This window comes from Alligator sinensis, unplaced genomic scaffold (genome assembly GCF_000455745.1).
Source record: "Alligator sinensis unplaced genomic scaffold, ASM45574v1 scaffold794_1, whole genome shotgun sequence".
Taxonomy (NCBI): domain Eukaryota; kingdom Metazoa; phylum Chordata; order Crocodylia; family Alligatoridae; genus Alligator; species Alligator sinensis.
In genome coordinates, this window is record NW_005842125.1 from 866,857 (window position 1) to 877,445 (window position 10,589).

General features: G+C 45.9%; 1 protein-coding gene across 6 annotated transcripts in view; it reads left to right on the forward strand.

The window, feature by feature from the left end:
- Positions 1–10,589, forward strand: part of DHX57 (DExH-box helicase 57) — a 49,806-nt gene that overhangs the window by 22,965 nt on the left and 16,252 nt on the right. For all 6 annotated transcript variants that reach the window (XM_025205710.1, XM_025205711.1, XM_025205709.1 and 3 more), the window contains 5 exons: positions 1,772–1,888; positions 2,603–2,699; positions 5,556–5,729; positions 6,035–6,235; positions 8,772–9,048. In XM_025205710.1, coding sequence (XP_025061495.1) covers positions 1,772–1,888; positions 2,603–2,699; positions 5,556–5,729; positions 6,035–6,235; positions 8,772–9,048 — 866 coding nt within the window. The remainder of the gene's footprint in view (positions 1–1,771; positions 1,889–2,602; positions 2,700–5,555; positions 5,730–6,034; positions 6,236–8,771; positions 9,049–10,589) is intronic.

The window sequence follows — 10,589 nt, forward strand, 5'->3', positions numbered from 1 at the left end:
TCCTGTTTTACAGTTAGGCCACTAAACTACAGGAAATACTGGCCTCAGACAATTCTTAGCATATGATAAAGGACTGGTTTGAGCAATAACCTATTATATTACTGTTCCTTTTTAAGTATCTTAGGCCCCCTCTACATGTACAGGTAAAGGCATGACTGGATTTAATGTGTGATCTACACAATTGTGCCTCCTGCTATACCACACATGCATGGCAGGAGGTGCAATTGTGGGATTCTGCTTCAGATCCAATTGCACCTTTATTGCTAGTGTAGGGGGAGCCTGCATTGGCAAAAAACAGGCTTCCACAGCTGGAAGCCCCCTTTGGGGGACCATGTGCAGCTGGGATTGAGAGTCCCACGCTCAATTATTGACCCGAGGGGGCCAAGGGGATCATGGTAGCTGCAATCCCGGCACCTGACGGGGCTCTTGGTCCCACCTGCGCCATACTCTTGGTCCCAGCCCTGACCTTGTCAGGCATGAGACTCTGGGTTCTGGCTGCACATGTCATGCAGCTGGGACTGAGCCCCTTCAGGTGCAGAGATTGCAGCTGCCATGACCCCCTTTGCCCTGGGGGCTTTCATGCACCCCCAAGCCTTGGGGATCACAGCTGCCACAGTCCCCTGACTCAGGGGTTTCATGCCGGGCCTGGTGCATCCCAGCTGTAGAGGAGACGCTGCTACATGTGGAAATTAAAGCTCAGTAGCAACCAGCTATAAAGTTTAGTACACATTTTTGAGATTTAACTTTATAGCTGGTTGGGGCTTTTTATTGTGTGATAAGTACTTTGCATGTGTAGCTGGTCTTAAGGTAAATACACAGATGACCAGTTAATTGTGTGATACCTATAATATGTAGAGGGGGCTTTCTCATGAGCCAGATCCTAAATCTAAATCCACACCTAAATCTTCCTGCTGCTAGGTTCTCAAAATATTTCCTTCCACATGTCCTCTAAAAGAGTTCCACACACCCCTGGTTGTTCACTTTGAGCACACGTGCTTTGAAATCTTCAGATTCCTGCCTTTGCAGGCTAGAACAATCTGTAGTGATAGTGCCAGGGCTTTTGTTGGATACAGCTGAAGATATATTTTGACCTGTTAGTGAGTGGCAGAATAAGATTTAATCATGTCACCCACTCCCTCCTTCCATTGTAATTTATGATGCACAGCTCTGGGATTGCCTCTTGTAGGATGGCTCTGGTAGCCCTGAAGGATAATGGTTTTTTTTGTTTTGGAGTTTGTTTTTTTGTTGGTGGGGGAGGTGGTCATGGGTGAGAAGGTCTTTTTTCCTTTGGAGGACTGAAATTCTGAGAAATGAAAGAAAGAGCTTGTGATTGGAGTCCTGGAGGCTCAGGTGTCAGTCATTAAGTAGGTGTAAGACCTCTTTTAGCTCTGTGGTGATTCCAGGTCCTGTCTGATTCCAGTCTGGGGGTGCACAGGCTGAGCCATCCAAAGGTCCTGAGGAGTACATGAGACCCAATGAAATCTGAGAAAGCTGAGTGGAAAAAGAGTAAAATAAAATGGAAGCAGTCTAGTGAGTAAGAGGGTCAGAGAGAAAAGTGTCAATGAGTAGAGGAACCAAGTGAAGGAGGAGATAAGAGGTAACACTCAAATATTAGCATCCTGAGCCCTTTCAGCTAAATCTGTAGGACAGAATAGCCTCTGACCAAAGGTTTAATTCTTTGTGTAGCCATGTCTCACTGTATTGTATGTCATATGTTATTAGACATGGACTTACCTCTGTGCTCCTGATGCATTCTATTTTTTTCTTTCAGAAATTAGTAAATCAGTGTTAAAAACAATGGCTGCCATGGATTTCGACAAAGTTAATCTTGAATTAATAGAGGATTTACTGGAGTGGATAGTCAGTGGTAAACACTCATACCCACCAGGTAACATGATTGCCCATTATGGTTTGAACAGAGGGAAATTCACCTAATGTTTATGCATTTGGGTGAATTCTGTCAAGTTGACATGTTTGCACTAATCTTAATTTCCACAATTTCTGATTTTACTTGATTCTCTCCACTTGACTTTCTCAGAGTTGAGAGCCCCTTGTTTCTGTAGGATGGACAGAACAAACACGTGGTCTTGTCTGTTTAAACCAGGTGTCAGCATCCTACAGCCCACAGGCCAGATCTGGCCAATGGAGCCTTTGTTTTGGCCCACAGAACTATGGTTTTTTGCAGCATCTGGCAGTCGAGAACTCTCCCCGTGCCAAGCCACAGTCAGCCATCTGGGGCTCTGGCAGAGGCGGAATTCTGCCCATGTCATGCTGCAGTTGAGCAGGATAGGCTCTGGTAGAGGGGGACTTTTGCAGCTGAATCATGGGAAGAAGTAGCAGTGGCAGCTGGGCTCTAATGCCTGCCCAACTCCAACCCAAACTGGGTCATTCCAGCCCCCAGTTTAGACTGGAAAGTGTTGCCAACACCTGGCTTAGATTGCAAGTTCTTTGGAACAGGGACCACTGCTGCTTATGAGCTCATACAGCACACTGCAGAGTACTGTTCTGGTTGAACTCAGGCCTTTGTCCACTCTCAGAGTGTTCTTGTCTAATAATATTTTTTATCCAAACTCCTCTATTCTCTTTTTGCCTGTGTCTTTAGGTGCTGTCTTGGTATTTTTGCCTGGTCTAGCAGAAATTAAGATGCTTTATGAGCAGCTGCAGTCAAATGCCCTTTTCAATAATAGACGTAGTAAGCGGTAAGTCAAAAGGTGTCCTAAAACTTACCATTTTGTTGAATTAAAGCAGAAAGAAACTGATTTATTAAAGATATTGCTGCAGTCTACACAAACTTTAATATCTCAAGCCAGTTGCAAATAAAGGTTATTGAAAGGTTGAGGCAGGTGGCAAAGGGGTGAACCTTTATGTACCACTGGCTGTTTACTTCTGTTCCTTTGGAATAGGTTCTTTCTAACTAGCATAGCAATCTACAGGCACATATGGCGTGTTGGTGATGGAAGCTTTAGACCAGTGTCCTCAAGTTGGAGAAGGGAAAATTGATGTTTTCATGACCAAAATTAAACCTAATTTAGTAATTTGTGGAATCTGTCAGATACCCTAGCAATGAGTGTTGTTTAGCAGCCTAGCTCAGTGGTTGGCATCCTCTTGCCACCATGGATCACTGCTTGCAAACTAGCTCCTGTCATTCCCCACCCTTTACCCACTTTAGCAGGGTGGGGTGCCTAGGGGTGGCCGTGTCATCCCCAGGTCCTTAACCCTGTCAGTTTTGCCCTACAAGCACCCTCATTCTCACCCGCCAGGTCTTGTTGGTATGATGAATATAAGGAGGCTGCCCTTGAGCTTTAGTTTTGGACACAGTCTGGCTAGATCCTAATAGCCCTGTTGTCTCGAGACCCCTTGACATCCTGCTTCACTGTGGACGGTTCCCGAATCTCTTAGCCTTATGGGCCATATGCGTGGCTCCAACCACCCCTCTACCACACCCCAAGCCTTGCAGCTTGTACCAACATTGTCCGGTCTAGGTCTTGTTGTAATTTGGCCCCCCATCTCGCTCTGTGCCTTGCTGGTGCATGGGCTGTCCGCAGCCCTGTCTCGCTCTGCGCCTCGCTGGTGCCGGGGTCCCCACGCTGTAGTGGGCCCCCAATGAGGCCTCCTCCTTCCCCAAATAGCCTCACCTAAACCACCAGTGTTATCAGACAGCACACCAACCACAGCCAACCACCATGAGTCCCTGGGCTGCAATATAACACAGAACTCACGTCATGCTCTGCCCCTTTAAAAGAGTAAAACTCCATCTCTGAGGTTCAGTGTCTAGCAGGCAAGGATACCTGATGGGCTCCTGGTGTCCCCTTTGTTCTAAGGGTGGCATATCTGCCAGCTACCCCATCTCTCTGGGCCCTTCCTTCCTGAAGGCTCCTTCCTCTTCAGCTGCAGGTAGGGAACTAACTCCCTGGTCCCAGCCCTGGGGTTTGTATGGGCCTAGGGCCCTGCCTCCTCCAGCCAGCTGACCAGGTGCAAGTGCGGCCAATTCCCTCATTAACCAGTTGTCATGGCAACCTGCATCTGGGTTCTTATCTCTGCTCTAAGAGGAGCAGGCACCTTAGTACCCTGCGACACCCCCTTAAAACCCTTCTGAGGATCGGCAGATGCTGCAATAGAAAAGGATAGGAAAAGATAGGCTCTAGGACCCTGGGGTTTGCTCTTCTGCTGGAGCAGAAAGAACAAACTAATGGAAGCTGGCAGTAGGACCCTGAGATTATTTTCCCTGCTACTGTGACTGGAGCATGCTGCTAATTCTCTGAACTGTGGCAGGCCAGATTAAATTTCCTCACAGGCTGAATGCAGCCCATGGACCCTAGGTTGCTGATATCTGGCCTAGCTAGTCTTTGTGCCATGTACATTGTCTCTATGCACCAGCTATAGCAATCCAATGGAAGGCTAAAAAAGGTGAGGTTTAACTTTACCTTTTACCTTGTTTTCTACTTCAAAAAATTCTGCATCTAGTAATATGCTAAAATGTTGTGTGATTTTTAAGGAAAAAAGTTGAGATGTTTGTAGGGATGGGCAAGAAAAAAATCAATATCTATTAAAGACAAGCTAATATTGCAAGGAAAACTATTCCAGTGTAATTTGGATCACTGTCCAAATATTACATCTAAACTAAGTTTTTTTCTGGTTAGGTTAAGTGATCTCAGTCAAATGTGTTGTGATCACTAAACTCATCAGCAGAATAAAGTAATGGTCTCAGAAGGACTTGTATAAACACTTTGGCTGCTCTGCTTGTGCTTACTGCTTTAATGTCAGTCTCTAGGTCAGTGATAAAGATGTGCAAGCCAGTGTATCACCTAAGGCATGTAGACTCCATCACTACTATGTGAGTGAATAGGAAAGGAATTTTGGGAACAGAAAAACAGATGAACTTCCAAAGCAGAAATCCTGACTGGACCTCTCATCTGCTTCAGGGAAGGAAAGGGGACCCTTCACACACAGCTGCTCACAAGATCACTGCTTGCAGGCCCTTCCATTAGAGACAGAATCCCATCCCCCTAAGCATGCTTCTTTCTTTCCCAGAGTATGTGTTAAGGGAAGCCCTGTGGCCACAGTAGGGTGAGGTATGTAAACCTATGACAGCATTCCTTGAAGGCCTAAAGGCTGAACTTTGAAGAGAGAAAAGAAAACCAAGATAGCTGATTTCACATCGGGGACAGTGTCCTATTTTCATTGCTTCCTTTCATCCAGGCAGTCTTCCATGTCCTGGTGTGTTAATACAGTCCATTTATTTCATACTTACATGTAAATGTGTAGGGCTACATTCTGCCTGGTCATTGTACCCACCAGAAAAGCCAAGGGTGAAACATGGTGTGGTAGATTTTTATCCCTGAAACCCACAGAAGATGTACTCCACAGGTCCTCATGCCCTCATTCAGAAAATGTTGAGGAATACTCAGAGGTTGGGATAGGAACCATTTAAATATAACTTCCACTTTGTAAATGAGTATCTGTGTAATGCTCTATGGACTAAAGCATGTGTAAACAGACTGATATCAGGAAGGAAAAATAATGGAAAGGAAAGCATGCCCTTTTTTTTCTTCTAGGTGTGTTGTTTTACCACTTCATTCCTCACTGTCCAGTGAAGAACAGCAGTCTGTGTTCCTTAAGCCTCCTGTAGGAGTCACCAAGATAATCATCTCTACAAATATTGCAGAAACATCCGTCACTATTGATGATATTATTTTTGTGATTGATTCAGGCAAAATGAAAGAGAAAAGGTACAAGAATTATTTTAATGGAATATGGTCTTGGAAAATGTCATGTTCTGCATGCTGTTCATTTAAGGTTCTTAAAAGCCCTATTTTAAGAGTTTGAGAAAATGTACAAGGGCTTTATTCTGAACCCAGCAATTGTTGACTTCAGTCAAATTCCAGGTAAACTCCACTTGCATCCTTGGTGTTAGTGGTTGCTCTCTTCTAGAAGCTGGTGGCACTCCTCCACGGGAGGTCCAGTGTTAATACCCAGCATTCTTGAACTGAAACATTACCGTCCTCAGTCATTTTCGCTTTTTTTTCTTTTGCAGGTATGATCCCAGCAAAGGAATGGAAAGTTTGGAAGATACATTTGTGTCCAAAGCCAATGCTTTGCAAAGGAAGGGGCGAGCAGGCCGTGTAGCTTCTGGAGTTTGCTTTCATCTTTTCAGTAGCCATCATTATAATCACCAGCTTATAAAGCAGCAGTTGCCTGAAATACAAAGAGTGCCTTTGGAACAACTCTGCCTCAGGTAAACTATCCTTGCTGGAGTTTACCTTAAAGAGTTGTTCTCCAAGAAGTCCTCTGCCACCAGTGGGAGACTATAATGGTGATATTATCAGGTTGTGTTCTCTCTCTCTCTCTCACACATCCAGTGTTGTGGAGTCACCACGCTCCACTCTGGTCAGCGCACTTTTTGATAATTTGCTGACTACCACCCTTGTCAGGACCTCATCCTTCCCACCCACCATGCTGCTGCACGCACTTCTTTCAGCTCCTTTCTCCCTTACACCCAGGCTTCTCGTACTACGTGCCTTGACTTGCACTTGCAAACAAAAGTGCCCCTAATGAGATGAGCTGTCCTATTTTCTCTTCTGGTCAAGTGCTGGGAGGATGTTATCCTCTCTTCCAAACTTGCCTCCCTTTCATTGGTTTAAAACATAAATACTTCTTGGGAAGAGCTACCAAAGCTTTTTGTGCAGTGGAACCAGTCTACATCAGGGGTGCTCAACCTCCAGCCCACAGGCCAAATGCAACCCATGGAGCCTTGGCATGTGGCCTGCAGGGCTCCCCCAGGGGTGGGGAATTTGGTGGAGGAGAGCAGTGGCAATTAATACTGCCACCCTCCCCTGCTGCCAGATTCCCAAACCGTAGCCCTGTGGTGAGTCAAAGCCAAACCACACCCCCTTGTCTCTGTGTAGCTGGGTTGGGATCCAAGCCATGCCCCTCTCCCCTCCCCTTCCCTTCCCACGGGGTTGGGCCATGACCTCCTCCCTCCTGCGAGGCTTGGTTGAGGCCAGGCCACTCTTCCTTTCTTCTTCCCCAGCAGGGCTGGGTTGGGGCCAAGTCAAGTTCCCTTCTTCCCCGCCACAGCTGGGCTTGGTTTGGACTGGGCCATGCTCCCTTCACCATGCCCCACCACAAGTGGGGTTGGGTTGAGGCCAGGCCAAGGCCCTTCTCCCTCCATGGGACAAAATTGGGGCTGGGCTGCAACCCCACCCTGCCCTCCTATGTGCAGCTGGATAGGGCCCTGCCACATGCCCTCAGTGCTGGATCAGGACCACCAGCCAGATCTGACTCGCCAGACAAAAAGGTTGAGCACTACTGGTCTACATAACTGTTTCCTAAACTTTTGATACCTGGGGTGCACTTTTTTCTGCATTAAAATTGGCAGTACACTTCACTCTTACAGCCAAAAAGGGGAGGAGGGAAAAGCAACAGCAGTGGCATGAACCGTTTATAGTTATCTGGTTTAGTTGCAGCTCTCCCATGGCTGAAAGCCGCATGCTGGCTACAACCAAGGAGCTGGAGAGCTGGAATTAAGTGGCAGGGGTGTAGGTACAGGGGAAATCCCCTCTTGAGGGAGGGGAACCCACGGACACCTGTTAACAAGAGTTCCCCAGAGCTCAACATGGTGGGGGTGGGACTTGGATGAGAGGGGGTGGGGGTGGGACCTGCTGCTGATAATCCAGACTGGGGAAGGGGTTGGGGGACCCACATCTACCTGCACAGTGGTGGAAGCCCCCCATGGGTGCAACAGAGAACAGTGCTGAGCTCCCAGGTGTGTGGCATAGCCATGTCTCTGGAATGCAAGCAAGGCACAGCAGCAGCAATTTCCAGGTATCTGGTCCTGCTGCCACTGTCACTTCTCCCCGCCCCCAGCTTCCCAGCTGTGGTAGGCCTGCATCTTCCAACTACTGGGGGGCTGCATGGGGACCAAACATTTGCACACTGCCACCACTGTGCCCTGCTTGTACCAATGGGGCATGCCTATGCTAGATTCTGCTGTGCCCTGCTCTGCATGCACACTACCCTTCAGGTTAAATAAAAAAAGAAAAAAGAAAAAAATATTTTTTTTTCACGGCATACTTGCAACAGCTCTCATGGCATGCTTGTGTTTGGGAATCGTTGGTCTATATTAAACACAACTGTGGTTTTGGTATGACAGGGACCTTTACAGCCATTTCATTCGATATGCTTCTTTACAAAAAGGAAACTTTCTAGGACACTGGCCAATGCCAGTTATGTGAAGACATGTTTTATGACAGTAAAGAACAAAGAGCCCATAAAGATAAATGGGAGTCTTTCCCTTGACTTGGTTGGCCCTGAAGCAGGTCCTGTGGAATCAAAAACCTCCCCTGATCATGTCAGACAGCTCCCTGAGTGGATTCCTATCTTCCTGTCCCCCTCCCAGGAGGAACGAAAAGACAAGCCTGACATCCAACTGCAAAGACAATAAGATATCAGCTTGCCCTGGTCTCCCTCACTGCAGGTTACTGAGGTACTTTCCCCACTTTGGCTGCAGCTATGGCAGTGAGTGCAGGGAAGAGACTGTAATACTTTGGTCCTTGCCTATCAGGAAATTTGAAGATAAAGAGCCAGGCTCTTGAAATGTCTCAGGTAGTCTGTAGTGAGTCAGTCTAGACTCTAGAACATAAAGTACTGGATGACATGTTTTAGTTGACAAGTGCTGTTTAGAAAGAAAACCTTGGGGAAGACATTCTTAGTCAAGTGTTTCTTTTAGCTTTGCCCAGTGAAAGCAAACTAAATTGTCATCTTTTTCTAAGAATTAAGATTCTGGAGATGTTTTCTGCACAAAGCCTTCAGTCTGTCTTATCACGGCTGATTGAGCCTCCAAGAATGGAATCTCTGCGTGCATCAAAACTGCGACTGCAGGACCTAGGAGCCTTAACTTCAGATGAAAAGCTCACCCCTTTGGGATACCACTTGGCTTCCCTGCCTGTCGATGTAAGGATTGGAAAGCTAATGCTATTTGGTGCCATTTTCCGTTGTCTGGATCCAGCATTAACCATAGCAGCAAGTCTGGCCTTTAAGTCACCTTTTGTAAGTATTCCATGATAACACATTTCTGTGTGCCAAGACTTGAATGTGATGTTGCATCCCTAAGTAAACATTGCTATGTAAAACTACATATTACTTTTACGTGTCCTAACAACCTCGCTTACTATGTATAGTGTATTCTTAGATTAGCAGGGAATGCTTTTCTCTCATGACAGAAAAGAGACCTGATACAAGCAAATGCACAGCATCACCCCTTTAGTATTAAGAACAGCTCAATTCCAAATAAAAGAACCTATTTTACTGGATGATGGGCTTAGTTTTGAGCCAAAGTAATTAACTGTTTCCAAATGACAGTGTTATTGGACATATTAGGAGTGCAAATGGACACAAAAATAATGTTGGCAAAACAATAGCCAAGAAATTGATCAAGAATTGAAATAATCCGAATATTAACTGCAATGTGAAATGTCCTTTTTAAATTCTTGCTGAGTCAGGAAAGATAATTAGTACATTATTTGCAATCAGGTGGCTTTGGTGAAACTGTAGTCAATGGCTGAACTTGCTGTTTTTGGAAACAGCTACATGAAGTGTAATGATTATAATTAAAAGCTGCCAGATATGAGATTTATACACAGAGTTAAATTCTGATCTCAGGCTATACATGCATACAAATCAGTTTGTTTTTTAAGATCAGCTGCTGGATCTGTAGATGCAGTGGTTCTATTATTTTTAATTGCCTGCCTATAGTGATACACAGCCTTGCATGAAACACTGGGACTGTGCATGCCCTGTCACTGCATATTTTTGTCAGCTACAGCTCATAGCACAAGTAGGCCCACCTATGAACAGATACCGTAGGCCTTGGAACAGGGTCTTCTATTCATGAACTTACCTCTGCAAATCCCTTACTGTAGAAGCCTGCGTCTTACCAGCTTTCTAGAGCAGTATAACTGTTAAGTGTCATACGCTGACTGCAGAACTCCTTTGTTTAAATTTCATTCTTCACTGCCCAATCCCATAACCATCCTCCATTTGTGGAACAGAGCCACAAGTTTGTGTTTGCATTGCCCTTGTTGCCAGGCACTGGGACATTCCCTTTAAAAACATTAAGGGTGTCAGACATTTGTTCCCAGTTAGAAGTGGAAGAGTTATGAATTTGGGGTTCTCTCTAATAGAAAATATGCAGAGCCAATTCTGTGGAAGAGAAAGAAAACCTGCTTATCAGTAGGGCAGTGTGAAGCTTCAGTAGCTGATTCGATTCAGAGGAGATTCGGTCTGATTTGGGGACTGAATCTCCGAATCCGAATTGAATCAGGAGACCAAGTAAAAGCTCCAAATTGATTTGAAACATCCGAATTGATTCAGAAAAGCTTCGGAAAAGATTCAGCCAATTTGGAGATTCATCCATAGACTAAATAGGCTGGGTGGCTGCAGGCAAACAGGCTGGGCGGCTGCTTCCAGCTGGTAAGTCTGTTGAGGTTGGGGGAGAGGGGAGGGAAGGGGTGTGCGAGAGGGAGGGATTGGGGCTGGGGCTGGGACAAATTGCCCAGCCAGGGCGGGGGGGGATATGTTACTCAGGGAAG